This window comes from Barbus barbus, assembly GCF_936440315.1.
Source record: "Barbus barbus genome assembly, chromosome: 45".
Lineage (NCBI taxonomy): Eukaryota > Metazoa > Chordata > Actinopteri > Cypriniformes > Cyprinidae > Barbus > Barbus barbus.
Genome location: NC_136723.1, coordinates 15082276 through 15103407, shown reverse-complemented (window position 1 = coordinate 15103407; position 21132 = coordinate 15082276). Strand labels below are relative to the sequence as shown.

Here is a 21132-nt window from a genome sequence, read left to right as displayed (position 1 = left end):
CTAAAGAATGTCTAACAACAAAGTCGAATTTAGATACAAGCATCACAAAAAATTATTTGGGGTTAGGAATTTAATAATATAATTTAAAAATATCACAAATATCCAAACATTATAAATACATAATATTAATTAATTAATTGGAAAATTAGAAAACACTGACCAAAGTTAAGTAAGTAGGCTACACATTAAATGCAGGTTTCTATTACAATGCACATTATTGCACAAAAGGTTATTGTATGTATCCAATATCCGTAATCCTCATATACACACACACACAAAATACTGCAACAATACCCAGCAATAGCTCAGTTGGGATTCCAATCTCACATTCTTAATTTTTTAGGTAGTTTATTGCCTGGCTGTTTAAAATGTGTGGAGCGAATCAACTCACTGTGAACTGGACTGGCTTTAAAAGGTAGTTGTACAGTACAAAAGGTATATAACATTCATAAATGAGTGTTTCTCACTGGGATATTTCCATAAATCTCTCTCAGAACCAACAGAGCAGTATCTTCAGACTCCCTGCAAACAAATCAGAAATAATTTTAGATTTCAGCGCATATAAACAATACACCATAACAAGTGAAACATTTTATCTTACCAGTAGCACAAATGGCTCTGTATGGCAAACAGGTACTCATTGAAACTTTCAATTGGTGTCTCCTGAAGGACAAAGTCAATACGTCGCCCACGATTCAACGTCCCCACCTTGGCTAAGTTTATTTCTTCCTGCTCCATTGTTGACACTGCACCACAAATATTCAAATTTAAGGAGGGACATTCGAAATATGAGGTGGATTTTATAAATATCTGAATCTAGAAAAGTTTCATTAGATACCTTCTTCTTCATCTGTAGGGGTCATGGAACTGATTCCACCCTCTGCGAGCGCTGGCGTTGGGACCTGAGAAATGCTCTGCCAAACCATTCGTAGGGATCCCAGTAAATCAGAACTGACTCGAGTCAAACCCTCTTTGAGTTCTGTAAGCATCAGGACAGTTCATTCAGTTATTTTTAGTAATTTTAGAATATCAAAACTCTTGGTTTATAAAGTGAGTTGGCATACCGAGGTGCATTCTTTTTCTGCCTTTATGATGGGGTATCAACATGGGCGGCAAGTCCACGTCTTGGGACAAAATCATGGGCTCGATTCGATACGCCACTGGGTCAAACTGCACAGATCACATTCGAGGTGTAAGAACAGAGCTCTAAGGAAGCTGTATGGTTCTCAGTGTTTTGTAGAGTGTCTTACTGGATGGAAGATGTTGTAGAAACTCTTGCAGGTTGGGAAGCTGTAATTAGGATCTATCCTCTTCAGACCTCTGACGGTTAAAAACATTCCTATGGGTGAACCCATGGCAAAGAACGCCTGCGGATGAAAGGCTAACTGAGGATAATCGATGGATACCTGCAGAATAAAGAAACTGTTATTTGGCAACTGTCATTTAAACAGTGAAAGACTTTGAATTTTTATTATCAATTTTATATCAATGGAAATTCAACAGATAATAGCAGCCCAAACTTGGAAGAACATACAGAAAAAATATATAAAACAAATACTTTTTATATATGAGATATAGTTAATGTATTAAAAATACAATGAAACATAAATAAATACTTTATAACTCCATATTTATTTATTATAATTTTTTTCTCTATTTTTATTTACTGTGCATTCCAATCATTCCAATTTGGAATCAGTAAGATGTTTAATGACAGAAAAAATACAGTAATATTGTGAAATATTATTGCAATTTAAAATAACAGTTTTCTATTTTAATACACTTTTTAATATTATTTAGTCCTGTGATGCAAAGCTGAATTTTCATCAACCATTACACCAGTCTCCAGTGTCACGTGATCCTTCAGAAATCATTCTAATATGCTAATTTATTATCTATGTTGGAAACAGTTGTGCTGCTTAAATATATATACTTATATAAATAACTTACTTGTCCAATGCCCACATCAAAATGCTGATAATCAACCGCACTAGTGGTGGGGGTGTGATGTTTATTTCTCATCCCTAGACTTGGGGAGTGTGTCTCATTTTGGGCTGCATCTCCACTTCCAGATCTAGAGTGCTGTTGGATATTCAAGAAGTAGTTATTAGAAAGTGCCAAAACAGACATTCCAATCTAAAACAATGTACTCTTATCTGTCTTCCCTTCCATTTTTGGGTGTGGAGAGGAAACTGCACATAATTAAAGCTACATTACAAACCTTTCCATTTCTCCCATGAGCTATTGAGCTCCTATAAACACAGGGCTATAAAGAATTTCAGGAATTACCTTCCATTTCTTCACACAGTTCATAATTTTCTTGCGAGGACCCAGAGGTATTCCGATATCTTTTAGGTCATTCTCTGAGCAAAGCATCTGAAACAGTTTAATTGGAATAAGAAGGGTGAAAATGAGGAATTGGAGTGTTGTGTTTTTCACGTGTGTGTTATTTGTGATTCAAGACAACAACAAAAGAAAACTGACCACGGACTCCATATCCATTTGTTCTCTGTGCAGTATATTGAGGTGCTCCTCCAACCCATGGCCCTTCAACGCCTCCTCCAGACTCTCATAGGAACGGCAGCCTGTGTTTGCATGAGCATCCTCACGGAGCTGTGCAGACCACACAAATACATTCATATATTATGATCTTTAAAATCTATAAAAACTACAGCACGATAAGCTGAAAATTACTATACATGTTTGAAAGCAAATAATTGATTTATTATATATATATATATATATATATATATTTTTTTTTTTTTTTTTTTTTTAAATATTAAAAAATAAAAATCTTTAAAATAATCAAAAAATCTTTAACAATAATAATAGGACATTAATCTTTTTTTATTAGTTATTAGACAAGTCAAAATGTCATGAAGAGGCATTTAAATTTAAATTTAATAAATAGTTACTATTTATTAGTGACAAAAATTCACAATTAATGTCGAGACACTTGAATGTTATGATTCTCAAAGTGTACAGTAGTATTTCAGAAAATAACCATTTAAAGCGATGCATTCATGTTTATTACTAAATAATTATTTGATTATATATTATGACAAAGATAGTTTCTGTGCAAACCAATGTTATTTTAGTATGGTTTACATACTAATATAGCATTTATAAATAGTGTGAATTAGCTTATTTTATTTCTTCAATTTTCATTTTAATTTAATAATCTTTCTCACAATTATTATTATTATTTTAAATTTCTATATAGAATTATTTTATTTTTTATTTCAATGAGTTTAAGTACAAACCCAATTCCAGAAAAGTTGGGACATTTTGTAAAATCCAATAAAATAAAAAATTGGTGATTTGTTCATTCTCTTTAACTAACTTTAACTACTCTTTAACTCTTTAACTTGACAAAAGTACAAAGTAAAGTTTTCACTGACCAACGTAAATTTATTTTGTACATATGAACAAATTTTGTTTTTGACGGCTGCAACACATTCCAAAAAACAGAGGCAAAATAAAAGTGAAAAGGTTATTGAATATCCACGTATATATAAGAAATAAGAAACCGTCATGCTGCAGTGTTAAATGTAGCCACATGGACTCAGGAGTACTTCAGAAAACCACTGTCATTTACCACAGTCTGCTGCTGTATCGATAAATGAAATGAAACATCAATTCTATGTAGCGATGCTGCTGGGTTCTCTGGGCCAGAGCTCATCTCAGATAGTCAAAAAGACTAGAAAATATGTGCTGTGCTCAGATGAGTGCACATTTCAACTTGTTTCTGTGAAAAAGACCAAACGGACCATCCAGACTTTCATTAGCGACAGAAGCAAAAGAAAACGTCTGTCATGGTATGGGGGGTGCAGCAGAGCAAACGGCATGGGTGACTGGTATATGTGCAAAGGTACCATTGACATGGAGTTATATACTGGGATTGTACAGAGACATATACTGCCATCAAGGTTATTATATCAAGACAATGCCAGTTCTCATTCTGCATGTGCTACAACAGCGTGGCTTCGTAGACAAAGTGAATGTGCTAGACTGGCCAGCAGAAAACTATTGAAAATGTATGGCTCATCATGAAAAGGAGAATCAGACAACAACAATCGCAGCTTCTGAAGTCTTGTATCAAGCCAGATTGGACAAAAATTTTACTTGTAGAACTTTAACAATTAGTATCCTCAATTAAACATTGTAATTAAAAGGACCGTTGATGTGACACAGTGTTAAACATGCCTCTGTGCCAACTTTTTTGGAGTGTGTTGCAGCCATCAAAATCAAAATGTATTCATATTTACATAAACGTAAATATATTTATGTTGGTCAGTGAAAACTTTGGAAATCTTTTCTTTGTACTTTTTTCAATTAAATAAAAGTTAAAGAGAATGAACAAATCACAGATTCTTAATTTTATTGCATTTTACAAAATGTCCCAACTTCTCTGGAATTGGGGTTGTAAACATTGTACTTCAACTTGTAATATGAAATATATTACCATGTGACATTTATATTTTATTTCGGCTTTATTTCTACCGAAATCAATAGCAAAACTGGTACAAACCTCATGAGGTGTGCCATCTGCATCAGCCTCTTGATTGGTCAGGAGATCAAACAGGATTAATGAGCCTGTGTAAAACATGACACATTATTATAACATTGTTATAACTGACATTCAATATCTACACCGTCCCCAAGTACAGGTTATTATTATATCACCAAACCAAAACATTCTGTTCTGAAAAGCACAGTTAACATTTTGTACCAAGGCTGTGTCCAACCAGGGAAATGTGTCCTGTGAAGTGTGGATGTCTCTGGAGGAAGAGGCTGTGCAAGCGGTTGATCTCAGAGGCCACTGTATCCACAATAGTCTGGCAGTACGTAGCACTGTTGTAGAAGAAAAGGTCCAGCACTGTGTCGTTGCTGAACTGACGCAGGCGGCTAATGCTAGGCAGAGTGATTCTCTCAACGTCTCTATTAAAAATAGAAATAAAACAGTAAAAGAATTGTGTGTGTGTATTATACATATAAAGTACATTTAATAATGGGTCATTCCATGTCAAATCAATCAAATTTCATTAACTTCCCTGGCTCAAATGTTTGATTTTGTCAATATTTTTTCTGAAGAATGATAAACATGTATAGTGATGAAAGCCAAGATATTACATGTCATGGATGTATATTTACTGAGTAAAACACTATTTTGTAGAGAGGAGTCTAAATGTTTACCTGAGATTAGGAGCCAAAGTATAGGGGTAAAAATTATTTCGGAAAGACAGCAGCATTATAATGTTATGTTTACAGTTACACAGAGACTGGCAGGTTTGTTAGTAAAATCTGTTGATTTTAGCAATCTTTGTTGCATTATCTACCAATGGTGACAGTTCAAAAATGGGATAAAGAAATTTATTTTATTTATTTATTTTTATTTATATAAAAATTTAGAAAGTTTATTCTCTATCCCTGGAAGAAGAGTTAAAGAAGAGTTAAATCCCTCAAGAAGTATTAAAGATATCTTTAAATATGACATTTTAGATATTGGGTCTTAAACTTTCCTTTTGGCATCTGGCAAATTGTACACATTTTCAGTGGACAAAAAAAATGTGGGTCACTTTGCATACGGATGATAATTTTTCTTGTAAAGAGAAATGTCTAAAGAACAAATAATGTTGAAACTAGAAATGTGTCTTTTTTCATTCTATCAAAACAATTGGATAGAACATACCTGTCCGAGTGCTATAAATATATATATTTCCCCCCCCAGAGTTTCCAGAGATCATTTCTGTATTTCAATTTTTTTGAAATCCAAAATTTGAGCTGGGGACCTCTGGTTGAGTTGACATGGAATGACCAGAATACAATAAGTGTCAAATGTCTTACTTGTCAACTCCTGTAGTTTCTCCATGCAAGACCTTGTGCCAGTTGACAGGAAGGTACTCAACCCTTCCAATAATGCATGGGTCCTCACTCTGCCTGAAGTGGCTCTTTATGAGGCTGTCAGAGGCATTTCGAAATTCATTAACTGCAGCAGAGAACGAAGAAAAATCAATGTCAGAATGCGCCTTTAAAGAAAATGGTACAATAAAGTGTTACATGTCAAAAACATGGCTTGCTAACAGCTCAATCCACCATACTGAAGAAGTGAGTATATTCAGTTTTAGATGATAAAGGCTCACCACACTGGACAATGCCACGGAGACGTATGTCACAGGCCGGGCCGATACCGTGAACCATGAACACCAGGTGGTCTACTATCTCTGGTTCTCCTACAAACACACAACAAGAAAATGATAACAAAATACAGGTATTGTCAGCAACGCACACTAGGCCTAATAAACAAAAATCTAGTGAGCTTCCTTGCCGTCTACTGCCTACATAGACAGCTACCTTTTAAGGCAGCATCCTATTGCTTCTCATGAGGAGAGACTCAACTATTGTAATAGAGTTTGATGCTAGCATGTTGCTAAGCTAACTGTCCCTTACAACATTAAGCATGGTTTTATTATAGTAAAAGTATAGTAACCATGTTTTTTAGTATATTGATTACCATTTGTATGACCACAGTTTTACTACAAATACCATGGTTAAACTACGGTTAGTGTAGCAAAGCCATGGTTAATTTGCAGTTACCATGGTTTGATTTTATTTTTAGTAAAACATAGTTAACTTTCATATGTTAACTATGTCACCATGTATCTGGGTGAGTATTTTTGCCTCAGAAATACTGGCCAAAATTAAGTTATTACATCTTTTGGAACCGCATTTGTGTCAGAAACATGGCTATGATAAATGGATTTTAAATAGAGTTGGATAACACTTCACTCACCATCTGGTATTTCTACTGGAACATTCTCAATTCCTCTCTTTAGTGTCCTGGGTTGAGTCCGTTCATTCGGGGAAGGGGGAAATTCTTTGCAGCTGCCGGTATGCTGCATCATGAGCTGAGGTAATGCAACGAGAAAGACAAAATGTAAATTGTGAATAGAGAAATGTCTGTTTACCATTAGTTTTACATTCAAACAATACCTTGGGGTTGTGAAGGATCACAGTTTCCCCCGTTGGGAGCTCCAAATTCGTCTTCCATTCATCAAGGGTCATTGCAATCATATAGGCATCCTGTTTTTGAATAAAGAAAAATGATTAAGCATTAAAAACTGGAAAATTTTGATCTGTTCTAGAAAATCTGTGTCTCACCTCTAGGAAATCACTGAGTTCTTCACTGTAGGGAGTGTAGGTCATGTCTTTGTTGCCTTTGTGGAACCAGGAGCAGCGTCTGACCTCGGCGGGCTTCTGTTCCCAATACACGGAGTAACGCTTTCTTTCACGTAGCCTGATGTCATACCTCCTTCCATTTGTAGCCACTACCACTTCATCCTTTTCATTTTTCCCCACTGCAGACAAATCAGACATAATGGTTAAACAGTCAAACATATGGACTTGTGTCATGATATAATAAACTATACTTTCATCAATAGTAACCAATGGTTTTAAAGTTTTGTTAAGAAGAAGTCAATGGAGGACCTCGACTGTAAGCATCCTCCAGCCGCTGTGAGTCTTCTTTGCTGAAGGGTTGCCAGGAGTCTTTGGAGTCCACCTGCTGGTTGTAGAACCAGTGGTACTGGACGGGTTCATACGGCTCAACAACATTCATGATGAGAACATGAGGGATGCCACGCCAAGACCAATGGACTGCAAATATAACATTATACCGTTTTTCTATATTCCAAATGATTTAAAGAATTTTTTTTTTTTAAATGCCTAGAATTTCAGAATAAATTCTAGTTTTTATGAACCTCCCAGCTCAGTCATTATTGAGACATGGGACAAAACATGTCCAGCAATTGTAACTGCTATCAGGTTTAAAAAAAATAAAGATTATTAAAAGATTAAATAAAGATTAATAAAACATTTAGATCATTTTTTCTCCTGAAGCAGGTTTCATTAGCATCTAGCATCAACAGAAAAAAAACTAAATGGCTAAATGGCTACTACATGAACTCTATTTGTTTTGTGAAAGAAATGCCAAATTTGTCAACACCGTCAGATGTTACCACCATAAGATTTTGTGTTCCAATAATATATCAAAATACTTAAATGTGACTCTTGAATAAAAGCTTTATAAACAATAACATACTCACTGTTTGTTGTGTTTGTTTTAATACAGTTATTGAATGATTCAATTTGATAGTTAAAATTACGTCAAATCCAGGTTTTCGTCACCTCCATCAGTTGTTATTAATATTTTGATAATATTTCATTATGATATTTTATATTTGTTGTGGAATTGTTGGTCACATGTGAAAGTGTAATCTATCTGCTAACATGACGATGTGTTTTGAAATGTTAAAAACATCTTGAAAGCTGTTAAAGATAAAGTTGAAATTATAATACAGTCCAAGGTAAAAAGCTAATTTTGCTAAAAAAAAAAAATTAAAAAAGAGAGAAAATGTTCTGGGAAGGTTAGTTTTTGGTTAAAAAAAGAAGGAAGGAAGGAAGGAAAGAAAGAAACCAAACGGGACCCATTCTGTGATTGCTAGGCTTTTCTTTTTAAAATTAAAATTCTTCAGACAGCTACATGGCATATACATTCTGATATAGGGGGAAAACAACTATACAATTTTTATACATTTTAACTTTTTAAAATCAAGACAAAAAAAATGCGTCACGTCATTGAGTCATAAATAAAACAAATAATAGTAACAAGTAATTTTATATAAATAATATAAATAACTCAATAACATAACTGAAATAATAAATGCAATTATATTGCAAAACAAACAGAAAGTACAACATGACTTTTGACCTCAAGGAGAGCGGTTACGACATCAATATGGACGGTGGCAACTATATTATGTAATATTGGACGATGGCAGCAGCACAATGACAAACAGCAGTCAGATTGGTAGCTGGTCCAAGCATGAAATGGCATTAAAAACATTTGGTACGAAAATATTCAATAACTAAACTAACGTAGCCTAAATTTCTATAGGAACATTGCGTGTTTGCGTTGGGTGGGTGTGTAATTGTCCTGCTTAAGTACGACACAGCATTTAATTAGTGACTGAGGAGAATGAAACGCAAATAAATGCATTTTATGTGATCGTGCGAGCTTAACAATACCACAGAGAATCCACTTCTGTTTAGAATATAAACGGCAATTCGATACATGGAAACATATCAATTATCTAACTCTGTTAACCTAATAATTGTCTGGAAATCTTTAAAACACGATACTGGTTGTAAGTATGTTGTAAGAGCCTGAGACAAATGTAACAATTACAGAGAAAAGCATAATAATGTATCGCCATCTACTCACCGGCTCCTTGTACGGATACACGCTTAGGACAAAATTGATTTCTGACAGAGAGAGCAAACCTCACACTGTTGTTCACGGTGGTGGTCAAGTCTGAGGTAAATGCATCTACCAGGAGCTCAAATCTTATAAGTGGTCTTTGTGTCTAAAGGTCGACTAAAGGGGGATTTTGAAATGACCACCAATCAGCAACAGCAACTGCATTTTACTGTGGTGTGATGGGTTATTATGAGTCATTCAGTCTGAAATGATGATGCTCATAATCACATGCGCAGTGAACGATAAATGACTCACTTTTCAGTATTGGACAACACGTTTTCTTTAGAGTTTATATTTAGAAAATCCACACTGGTGAATGAAATTGTATAATTTTTGGCATAAAAGAAAATGGAAAATGTAATTTAGAAAATTATGTAGCAGTTGCATGCACAATGTGGAATGTTCTTGTTATAAAATTAGTTCAAATATTTCTTGCTAAAATGAATTGAATATTAAACTACATATCAAAAATATGACATTCCTTTTATGAGTTTAATTGCTGGTTAAAGTGCAAGACCTCTAGTTCATTCCAAGCTAATTTTATGTCAGATAATAATGTATCAAACATTTCTAATAGTTTTTACAGAGAAAAAAATTAAACATCATTGACTCATTCCAGGAGATTCCCCAGAGTGATGTTCCACATGGCACTAGCTAATCTATAGACAGATAACAGTGCAAAGGTCTCCTCATAGCAAGCAATCTTCTACAGCGTTGACAGACACTAAAACATGTCAAATGATCTGATCACAATCCAATCGACATTAGAAATCATTAGAACGCAAACGGCTTGGTAAACTTCCACACAGTATATAGTTGTTGGTCCGGTTAAGTTTCTACAAAGGTAAGAGGTAGCCTGGGTTGGTCTGCTTGCGTTCCTGCGCAGAAACCGCAGCCTCTTTCATTCGGAGGGGTCTGTGGCAGTCCAAGTCGTTGAGAGCTGGGTAATGCTGTCTGTAACATAAGTACGCAAAGGCCAAACCGAGGAGGGATCCCACCAACACATCTGGGAATGAACAGGAGATCATGTCACTGCTTTGAAACTCAACATGAAGGTAGGGCTGAGATGAGGATATGATAATCTCACCTTGCCAGTGATGTTTGTAGTCGCAAGTTCTGGAGAGGGCGATCATGACGGCGAAGAGGAGGGGGATGAGGAAGGCACACAACCTCCAGGCTTTACCACAGCCAACTGGGCTGAAACAGTGCAGCTTCCCAGCCAAGTACAGGGCAGTGAAGCCCAGACCAGCAAACGCAACTATGACAACATAAAATGATTTTAGAGTCGCAGGCAGCTGAATATTCTGACAATATAAAACTGTATTTTATTCTAGTGTATTTTTTACTATTCAAACGTTAAAGGTTGGAAATATTTTTAAAACATTTTTTAACAAGGACACCTTATTTATAACTTAATAATAAATTGATAAATTATTAGCTCAAAGTGACAGTAAAGATTAAAAAAAAGTTATTCTATTTTCTGTTCCTTTGATCTTTCAAATGTTAGATTTCTGAAAATTCAGCTTTGTATCATAGGAATAAATTACATTTTAAAATATATTCAAATAGGAAACAGTTCATTAAAATAAAAAAATCACAATGTAATTGGTTTTAATGCATTTTTTGATTAAATAAATGCAGCCTTGGTAAGAATAAGAAACTTAAATTTAATAATATTTTGATTAATTTGTATTTATTTATTAAATTTACTTAAATACAGATTACAATTTTAATACAGATTATAAAAATAAATAATTTTGATTGTATTTAGGGCATAACATCCACATAAGTCCACATAACATCAAAATGACCCCTATTAACCTCTTTAATACATCTTGCAAGTTTTATTGTGCTCGACTCATTTGTGCCGCCTACTCAAATAAATAAATCAATATAAATAAAAACGTTGGTCATTGTAATCTTTGTATAAAATACTTTTTACAATCCAATCAATTTCAGGCAGACAAAAGTCCCATCTGACCTTTTTCTCGTTTCAGAAATATGTCAGATTACAGATGCAAAATTTTGTAAATAGTGTTTCCACTAAATAACCCCAGCAGCTGCTCTTACAGGAAGAATGTTCACTTGGAAAGCTCTTCCTTCCCTCCATCACTACATCCGGGTCACCGCTACAGTGAAGCTCTGGGTTCATTTGGCCATCCGGGAAACAACGGTAGAAGAAATCAGGCCGTGGCCTGGCAGGGAGGCAGAAATTAAGTTTAATGGGAAAAAGAACTAGGCCTGAGTATTTTCTGTACTCAAAGCCAGTCAATGGGAGATGTTCAAATGTAATATAAAAGTATCTAGTGCAAAGTTAACACTGTAATAAGTTTACATTACTCACTCACCTGCCCACGACTAGCTTGATTGCATTAGTGAAAATTCCATTTAACACCAGGGTCAAAGTCACAGCTGTGTCATACAAACAATATACAGAGATTTATGTTAACTGGCAATAACACTTGAGATTATGAAATCATCATTTATCTCATCTACTATTATCAACACAAATATATTTCACAATGATTTGCTCCAAATACACATTACTGGGAAGCATACAACTATTCTATAATACATGTACAAACAACATTATATGTTACTTTGGTCTATGTATGTATATATATATATATATATATATATATATATATATACACAGTCAAGGCCAAAAATATCAGCACCCTTGGTAAATATGATCAAAGAAGGTGTGAAAATGAATCTGCATTGTTAATCCTTTTGATCTTTTATTTAGAAAAAAAAATTCACAAAAATCTAACCTTTCATTGGATAATAAGAATTTAAAATGGGTGGAAATATCATTATGAAATAAATGTTTTTCACTAATACACATTGGCCACTGTTACCATCTGGTCGATGCTACAGAGCTCTGAGAACCAGAACGACCAGACATAGAAACAGTTTCTTCCCTCAGGCAATCCATCTCATGAACACTTGACAATAAAACGCGGAACACACAACTCTATTATTTATTCACCACACTTGCTTACTTTTTTATCAAATTTTTTTTCATTTCAAGTTTGCACATATCAGACCTGTACACACATAATTGTCTATATTATATATTGTGTTTTTGCACAATTTTTGCCTATTTGTATTATTCTTTATCTGTGTCCTGTCCTGTTGCTGTCTCTCTGTTGCACTGTGGGGCTTCTGTCGCTATAACAAATTCCTCGTATGTGCAAAACAAATTTGGCCAAGAAAGCTCATTCTGACTGATTAACGGCACCCTTTTATTCAATACTTTTTGAAACCTCCATTTGCCAGTTTAACAGCTCTAAATTTTCTCCTATAATGCCTGATGAGGTTAGAGAACACCTGACAAGAGATCAGAGACCATTCCTTCATCCAGAATCTCTCCAGATCCTTCAGATTCACAGCTCCATGTTGGTGCTTCTACTCTTCAGTTCACCTCACTCATTTTCTACAGGGTTCAGGTCAGAGGACTGGAATGGCCAGCAGAATCTTGTTATTGTGCCCAGTGACCCATTTTTGTGTTGTTTTTGAGGTTTGTGTTTGGATTATTGTACAGTTGGAAGATCCAAATATGGACCATTATAAGATTTCTAACAGAGTCAGTCACTTATTGATTTTTTTTATCTGTTGGTATTTGATAGAATCCATGATGTCATGTGTCTAAACAAGATGTCCAGGACCTCCAGCAGAAATATAGGCCCACAACATCAAAAATACAGCAGTATATTTCATTGTACACATGGGGTACTTTTTATCCCTGTGTTCACCAAACCCATCTTTGCTGCTAAAAAGCTCATGTTTTAGTTTCATCTGACAATAGACGCCAGTCCCATTTGAAGTTCCAGTCGTGTCTGACAACTGAATATGCTGGAGATTGTTTTTGGATGAGCTAGGAGAATTTTTCTTGAAACCCTCCCAAACAACATGTGGTGATGTAGGTGCTGTTTGACAATTTTTTTTTTAAGGTTTTCTGACCCTGAGACTCAACTATTTTCTGCAATTGTCCAGCTGTGGTCCTTGGAGAGTCTTTAGCCACTCAAACTCTTCTCCTCACCGTGCATTAGGACGATATAGACACATGTCCTCTTCCAGGCAGTTTCGTAATATTTTCTGTTGTTTGAAAATTCTTAATTATTGCTCTGATGGTTTTCACTGCTCTAGCTCTTTTCTTAAAGCCACTTCAATAATTTGTGAAGCTCAATTATCTTTTGCTGCACATCAGAAATATATTCTTTGGTTTTTCTCATTGTGATGGATGATTAAGGGAATTTGGGCTTTGTTTTCCCTCCTATTTATATTTCTGTGAAACAGGAAGCCATGGCTGGATAATTTCATGTTCATAATCACCCTGGAGTGCTCAAAATTGTGAATATGAATGGGAATATACTTCAGAGATATTTTACTCATAAGAATTTCTAGGGGTACCAATAATTGTGTCCAACGTGTATTTGAGAAAAACATTTATTTCATAATGATATTTCCCCCCATTTTAAATTCTTATTATCCAATGAAAGGTTAGATTTTTGTGAATTTTTTAAATAAAAGATCAAAAGGATTAACAATGCATTTTCATTTTCACAGCCTTCTTTGATCATATTTACCAAGGGTGCCGATATTTTTGGCCATGACTGTATAATGCAATGCAATAATGCAGTAAGCAGTAAATAATTTTCACACATTTCTTACCCAAAGATGCCTCTTTCACATCTCCCTTTCCACCTTTTTTCAATAAGGCAAATAAGGAAATAACCAGCAATGGAGTGAAGAGGGCGATAGACTGTTTCAAAAATTTAATCAGAGAAAAACAGCAATGAGATTCCCCATTATCATCATCACATATGCATTTTATAGTCAACTGAATTTCCATGGCTGAACATGAGTTGTAAGCACTTACAAACATGAAGCGGGTAGGAACACGGTCCTTTTTGACGGGATGGAACTTATAGAGCCAGAGTTCCTCAGGCTGGATCTCACGGCTGAATGGAGGAAGCTCCTCAGTCGTGCTACAAGAGCATAATAACAGCCTGAGAGAACAATCCTCATCTCCACAAAACAGACAAACACAGGCACAGCTCAAGAGACTGGAAAATCTTCCCACACAGCTGCGAGAGAACCTGTCACTCGCTTTATTGGGTGACAGCTCTATAAAACCAAACAAAAGACTAGCATAACAGGTTATGAAAGATGAGGTTACTGGTTAGATTTGTCAAACCCACATATAAAACTGGATTTGTAGCATCTATTTGATCAAGCAGAAAGTGTACTTACTGAAAAATACCTAAAAGCAGAAGCCGTATAATAACTTCAGCAATAAAGCCATTATCAAAACTCTTCCTCATCTTTGGTCCTGGTTTGTCATCGACGACGCCTCCACCTGGAAAAAGTGGAAGATGATTGTTGTATTACACTGAAACTGTAATTTAAATACAAAGACAGAATTAAGTATCTGAGAATTCAACCAGTTACATCCAAGATAAACTTAATCACCAACAACCTTCCACCAACATGAAATGAGAAGATATGATGGGACATGTGATACTTCAACTGGTTAGTATTATAAAAAAAGCCATAACAAAAAGAAAATAAACCACTAGTGTTATTTAAAAGGGGTTTTAATATTACATTTATAGCGCCTAAAGCACAGAACCCTGTTAGAAAGTCCAGTTTAAAATGGTATCTGGTTTATGGTGGTCATTACAAGCTGGTTGACCAGTTGTATCACAAACCAACCTGACCACCAAGTATGACAAACTAGTAATTGGTTTGTTGTAGGTGCTTAATTAATGATCACCTCGAATCAACAAGAAACCATGTTCTAGAACAGCTTAACCCCCTTAAGATACGAACAGCTAGTTGATGGTCTACATCTTTGACCAAACCAGCTACCATGTTCCAAAATACAGCTAGATTTACCACATTTTTTCCAGCATGGAACTCTGTTAAATAAAAAGCTAGTTTAAGTGGTAGCTGGTTTCTAGCTGGTGGTCATTACAAGCTGGTTGGCAAGTTACAATGTTTCAAAACCCAACCTGACCACTAATATTTGTTATATTGCTGGTCACCAAGCAATGACCAACTTGGACCAGCTAGAAACCATTTCCAATCTGTTTTACCACCTAAAGACATTATGAACAGTTGGTAGATGGTCCAAGATGTTCTACACTATAGTTTAAACCAGCATTAACATTAAGATGCCAGTTTGTTGCTTGTCTAAGATGGTCTACAACTTAAACCAACTAGAAATCAGCTACCACGTTTCAAAACACTGCTAGATTTAGCAGTTTTTTTTTCCAGCACGGAAGAAAGGATCGATATTTCCTGGTGAAACAACCAGAGCACCACTAGAGAGTGTCACGGGAGACAAATTGATTGTTAATCTGTAGGATGTGCTGCACCCTCCCGCGCCACATCTGTGATATTTGCTTACGAACATTTCCGAAAGCACGGCATCTCACATCCTCCGTCTTTTGTCTGCAGTTCGGAGTTGAATACCGACCTTCGGATTCTTTCCTTTTCCGTCTAAACCGCCGCCTTGTCGGCTGTTGAGAGCAGAATTTAGTGAGGTCTATCATATATATTTGACATGTCCAGCAGCAGCTGAGCGCCGTACTGAGCAGAGATGAAGAGCTCTGACCAGGCAGTCCATACACTGACATGAACACGTCAGTCCTATCGGGGATGTCCGATTAGCGAAGGAATCGTTCATTTGAACCGGTTCTTTTTTACTGATTCGATTGAGCCGATTCGCAGAGCCTGTGTGAATCACGCGAATTTAAAGGGAGAAGACTTTGAAACTAGTTTGTAAAATGGCAACATTTTCACTTTGAAATTTATCAGAGAGTAAGTTCAAGTTGTCAAAATTTAAAAAAAAATTATTCACTTAAACCAGCTGTCCTCTGACCATTCTATTATACTATATACTTTCAAAGTATATTAACACTCCATTAAAAAGAAATGTAAAATATATATTTTTGATACATTTTAAATCCTTCTGAGGCTTTACTGTTGTTTAAGTAAATGAATGGAAAAATGGGTGATAAACGGCAGTAATATTTAGCTAAACGTTACTTTTGTGAATACGACGTGATGACTCGAATGTATAATTGAATCACGAACGTTTCAAAAGAATCGATTCGGACATATCGGTCGTATATTATAAATGAATCATATGCCCTCTAGAGACTGCCAAAGCCCCAACCCTCGACAGTTTTTGCACATGCAAATTTCCTTAGCAGCTGGGCCCTATTCAAAGTAAACACATTCAAAAATATGCACATTTAGCAAAGCTTTATCTTACACCACTAAATATGTGGCGGCGTCAAACTCAATTCAGATGCGGATTCAAAGAAACACTTGAACATTCATTACAGTTTATTTAAGTCAAACCAGGCAAGTCTGAAAACGTTTAAATCTGTGGAATGTTGCTTAAAGTACTCTCAGAATAAATTATGAATTCTGAAGAAATACATCTCAAAAGTTGGTAAAATAAAATACAAGAAATGTACAAAATGTTTCTAGGTTCACAAACATTCAGAAGCAATATTACAAGCATTCGTATGACACTACAATATAAGGGCAATGGAGTTGTTTTTTTTTCCCCTTTTTCTTTTTTTTAGCTGTTGACTATGTACAGTTGATCAAGCATCATTCTCTTACACAATGCAATGACAGGCTACATAACATAGCCGAAGAAATTTCTATCCATGTGTAGTACATCATTAGAAAACTTGGAGAGGACATACATTCTACCCAAGCCATATCATTTAGGATAAGTTTTATTCAGTTGGAGTGTGTAATTCGATTTAATGCGCATGGTGAAAATTTTTACAATAATCACATTAATCTTTACACAAACTCTGTAACTCAGTAGCAAGAATTAGTAAACAGTCTATTTAAGAGGAATGTGAAATCAGTACACAGAAATCAAAGTGTAAGCTGGTAGGACACCACCTTTAGTAAATTTAGTTAAGCAACACAAAGAACATGCTCGGCTAGCACAAAATGATAATGACAACTTCAAATACACACAAAAAATGTACACAAAGTACAGTGCACCGACACCAAACACTGGAATCAATGGAGGTAATACACTTTTAACATTTGATGAGGCAAAACCGATTTAACAACAAATCAGATCAGTGATCGAACCACTGCATAAACAGAAGAAAAGGAAATTTCCACGAGGGTTCAAACTAGCCGTTCCGAAAAAGTCATTGGCAATTTCTAATGATCATCTATATCTGATTAAACACGTAAATGTAGGCCAAATAGACAATAGAAATGAGAATAGAAGTAAAAAATTATAGTACCAACAGACCAGGCAAAACGCGCTTTGCATCCTACCAACTGTCATTTTCTTGATCAATTTCATTATAAATTTAAGGGCAAATATTCGTGTTTGAGAAACAAAAGTGCCTATGACCTCTAAAAAAATAAAAGCTATACAAAAATAAATGTAAACTATAAAAATATCACATATCAGAACATAACACAAAAGTATTAAAGCCCTTTTCTGCCACAGAATAATAAAAAAAAAAAAAAATTAATTTCATAATTCTGACTTAATTAGAAAAAAAGTCAGAACTGCGAGATATAAACTCACAATTCCAAGTTTACATCTCACAATTCTGTCTGAAAAGTGAGAAAAAACCCCAACAACTACTATTTATTCCATGGTAGAAATGGGCTTCTACACAAAGAGACCCAAAATGCCTTCCATTTTTCAAAGACGCAGATGCAATAAGAGCATACAGTATTTTCATAAACATACAAATCTCAGTTTGGCAGTCAAATCGTCAGAATTCCTTAAATTTGCTGTCGGATGTAAGAATCCAGGACAGATATCCACAAATAACACTCCATTGCGAGACAAAAAAAATAAATACAGACTTGAACAAAGGCAAAATGGACACGATTCAAGTAAAATGAAAACTTACAGCGCTTTCCCTCTTTTCCATAAAGTGACAAACATACTGGTGGTGCCATCACGTATAATACTTGTACTGTGGTCTATAAAACCTTCATGTGAAATGACTAACGAGTAAGTATACAAAGCCCATGTGCTGAAGCTGTCGAGATTCGTCGATTCTTCGTCCGACTGCACAGCTACCAGTAACAAGAGAGTAACAGCTCCACTTTACAGCACAGGCATCAAAGCTATTGAGTTTAAGTAGATTCACATCAAGTACAGTCACAGAGAGGATTATGCTACACTCTGCCGTAAATCGTACAGCCCTCCCACGTTACATGACAGTTCGGTTTTAGTGTGTTAATACAACCGAACGTAACCAATGAGATAAATGAAAGTGTGCGGTAAGGTTTGATACCTCTGAAATGAGTCTTGACTGTACAGCAATGTACTAGGCGTGAAATATGAATCTCAACTACTGAAAACAAAACATAACAGTTAATCTGATTATATTTACACTTTGGAAACACATGTAAACAGAAAAAAAAGAAAAATCACATTAATTAAAGATTGTACTCACAGTCTCACAACTAGCGCTGTTCAGAAAAATTATATGGGTTCCTCGTAGTTGATATACACACTGGCACCTGTTCAATACTCACAATGGTAAATATTCGTTTAAGACACATGGCAGTGTTGGAGTATATGTGGCTTAACACTACACCATCAAACGTTACCGTTTGTACACGTCAGAACTGATCTTCTTGGGTGACCGATAGTTATTTCTAACACTTATAACTTTGAATTATGCTGCGTCGCTACTCAATGGACCGAAAGATGACGGCAATACAGTACCGGCCAAGCAATAATGCAATTTTGCTGACAAAAAGGGCACATTTACAACAATACGATTAGTGATATCAAATTGACTAATACAGATGAATAATACTGTACATTGTGAATGGATGTAAACATTGACATAAATATATTAATGGTTATATATATCTTACAAATCACAAACTCACTGGAATGGGGCGGCAGTTGAACAAACCTCTTATGTCTTGTGAATCACTCTCGTTTTTTTTGTTTTTTGATGTTACCACGACAGGTTCATATTCAGAAATGTAGTGAAATCCTACCGGCGAGGGGCGAATGGTTGCACCCGACACATATTACAACAGTCTGTGCTATTTACATGAGGTACATAAATAAAGTTCTTGGTTTAAAGTGTTTATAGAGTGTTTTAAGTACCATAGACGTGGAAACTGACTTTGCCGCTGAAAGGCATTGTTTTAACAGAGAAGTTGTTTTTTTTGCCGAAACCGAGCATGTCTGAAAAACAGTGAGAACTAGCTGTGAAATTCTGCTTATAAAACCAGAAATGAGTAGCTTACATTGTTATATAAGCCAGTATGAATTTGATATGAGACCGTAAATTGTGATATGTTCGAAAAATTCATACCAGCTGCTGTAGATTTGGAATGAATCAAACCAGTTTATCAAGTCCACTTTGTTTAATTGAAAAGTGGACCTGCTAGCTGCATGTATCTACTCTACGGTTCATTGTAGTTTGAACTTTCATGTTCTTTGATGTGGTTTTCAATGCTTCCTCGGTGCTTTGGCCCAATCACTCTCCCTCTCCCCCCTCGTCATCATCGTCTTCCTCCTCATTGCCGTCCCCCTCCTCTTCGGCTTCGAGCGGTTCATTCTTTACAGCGACATGGCTAGGGCTAGCCTGAGGCCCTAAAGGTCTCTGGGGGTCGTGGTTTGAGCAGCAGAGCCAGTTGTCCAGTGCAGACACTACCAGCTGTCCTCTCTCGTGCTCTCGGCAGAAGGAGGAGGGGCAGAAGTGGCAGAAGGAGACAGCGGCGCGCTGGCACACACTGCACTGATGCCAGGGGCATTCCCACCGTCCTGAGAAACACACAAAATACAAATCAATCATACAACATCTAAGTGGCTCAAGAGAGAACTACTGCTGCCCTCATATTGGCAATTTCTTTCTAATTAATAGATTAAGATCTGCAACATTTCATACTGTCAGTTGGATTAACATATTATAGGATGTAGGGTAACTGGGTCAACAGCATATCCGAAAAAATAAATAAATAAATAAATAATTTATATATATATATGTTGACCCAGTTACCCTACATCCTATAATATGTTAATCCAACTGACAGTATGAAATGTTGCATGTTTTCTATATATATATATATATATATATATATATATATATATATATATATATATAGAAAAATGTAGTTCAAAATACCAAATTCTCAGAAATGGGCTCTTAGTTTATTTTTTTCTCAAAACATTTATACCATTTAAAAAAAAAAAAAGTTTTAAATTATTGACTAAAAATGTCATGTAGAGTAACCATCAAGTAAAATGACTTTTCCTTAATTTTCTCACAACTTGAATTCATATTCTAAACATTTTAAAAAAAAAAGCTTTTAAACATTTTTCTAGCTGAAAAGTATTTACACATCACAAATTATTCATTCGTAATTTTTGGGGGGTTGCACCACATAACATTTTATAACCTGAACTAACCTAATTTTGTAATAAAATGTCAAATGATCTGATATTTTAAGAAACTTTGACGCAGAATTGAGGATCTGCATCATTTCATGTTTTTTTTCCTTTGTGTTGGTTGCACCACATGACATGGTTTCGTCAAAATGCAGAAACACTGAATAAATAAATTTTATAAATCAAAAATAAACATTTTTAAATCTTAATTAAAAACAGCTTTTAAAAAGATATTCTCATCACTGAAGGGGTGTGTGCAAGCCATTTTATCTATAAATTATTAGATCAAATTGCTATGTATTAAAAAAATTGTAATTGAGTAATTTCATTGACCCATCTATAGATGGTTCATTCTTTCTTTTCCTTTGTGGTTCTC

General features: G+C 35.3%; 3 protein-coding genes across 7 annotated transcripts in view; all 3 read right to left on the bottom strand.

The window, feature by feature from the left end:
• Positions 1–58: 58 nt before the first annotated feature.
• LOC306863737 (triacylglycerol hydrolase DDHD2-like) lies at positions 59–9524 on the bottom strand. The gene is made up of 17 exons (XM_079407263.1): positions 9284–9524; positions 7489–7656; positions 7162–7358; positions 6994–7083; positions 6794–6908; positions 6144–6233; positions 5848–5989; positions 4733–4941; positions 4532–4596; positions 2485–2613; positions 2290–2376; positions 1951–2082; positions 1251–1406; positions 1065–1170; positions 839–979; positions 602–746; positions 59–522 (listed from the first exon to the last, which is right to left on the bottom strand). Exons 2-17 carry the CDS (start codon positions 7616–7618, stop codon positions 447–449), a joined length of 2010 nt encoding a protein of 669 aa, XP_079263389.1. The 5' UTR covers positions 7619–7656; positions 9284–9524; the 3' UTR covers positions 59–446.
• Positions 9284–16010, bottom strand: LOC306863739 (phospholipid phosphatase 5-like; the record flags this gene model as incomplete). 3 transcript variants are annotated; one of them, XM_079407266.1, is made up of 8 exons in its annotated part: positions 9284–10325; positions 10407–10577; positions 11390–11514; positions 11668–11731; positions 13997–14087; positions 14205–14313; positions 14579–14684; positions 15742–16010. In XM_079407266.1, the coding sequence occupies 8 exons, from the start codon at positions 15758–15760 to the stop codon at positions 10156–10158; spliced, it is 855 nt and encodes a 284-aa protein (XP_079263392.1). In that variant the 3' UTR covers positions 9284–10155. The 3 variants fall into 3 exon arrangements, with proteins under 3 accessions (XP_079263392.1, XP_079263391.1, XP_079263393.1); XM_079407265.1 differs by having other exon boundaries at positions 15807–16007; XM_079407267.1 differs by having other exon boundaries at positions 15738–15882.
• Positions 16011–16660: 650 nt separating this feature from the next.
• The window catches only part of LOC306864510 (histone-lysine N-methyltransferase NSD3-like), a 29442-nt gene continuing 24970 nt past the window's right edge, over positions 16661–21132 (bottom strand). For all 3 annotated transcript variants that reach the window (XM_079408558.1, XM_079408557.1, XM_079408556.1), the window contains exon 23: positions 16661–20132. In XM_079408558.1, the coding sequence (XP_079264684.1) occupies positions 19846–20132 (287 nt within the window). In that variant the 3' untranslated portion in view covers positions 16661–19845. The remainder of the gene's footprint in view (positions 20133–21132) is intronic.

What these genes read in the sequence shown, in the direction of transcription:
- LOC306863737 (XM_079407263.1), bottom strand. Translation starts at nt 7,618, where the DNA reads ATGAATGTTGTTGAGCCGTATGAACCCGTCCAGTACCACTGGTTCTAC. An exon ending in AAATGGATATGGAGTCCGTG is followed by an intron (nt 2,377 to 2,484) that starts GTCAGTTTTCTT and finishes AAACTGTTTCAG; the next exon opens with ATGCTTTGCTCAGAGAATGA. An exon ending in CAGAAAAAGAATGCACCTCG is followed by an intron (nt 980 to 1,064) that starts GTATGCCAACTC and finishes TGATGCTTACAG; the next exon opens with AACTCAAAGAGGGTTTGACT.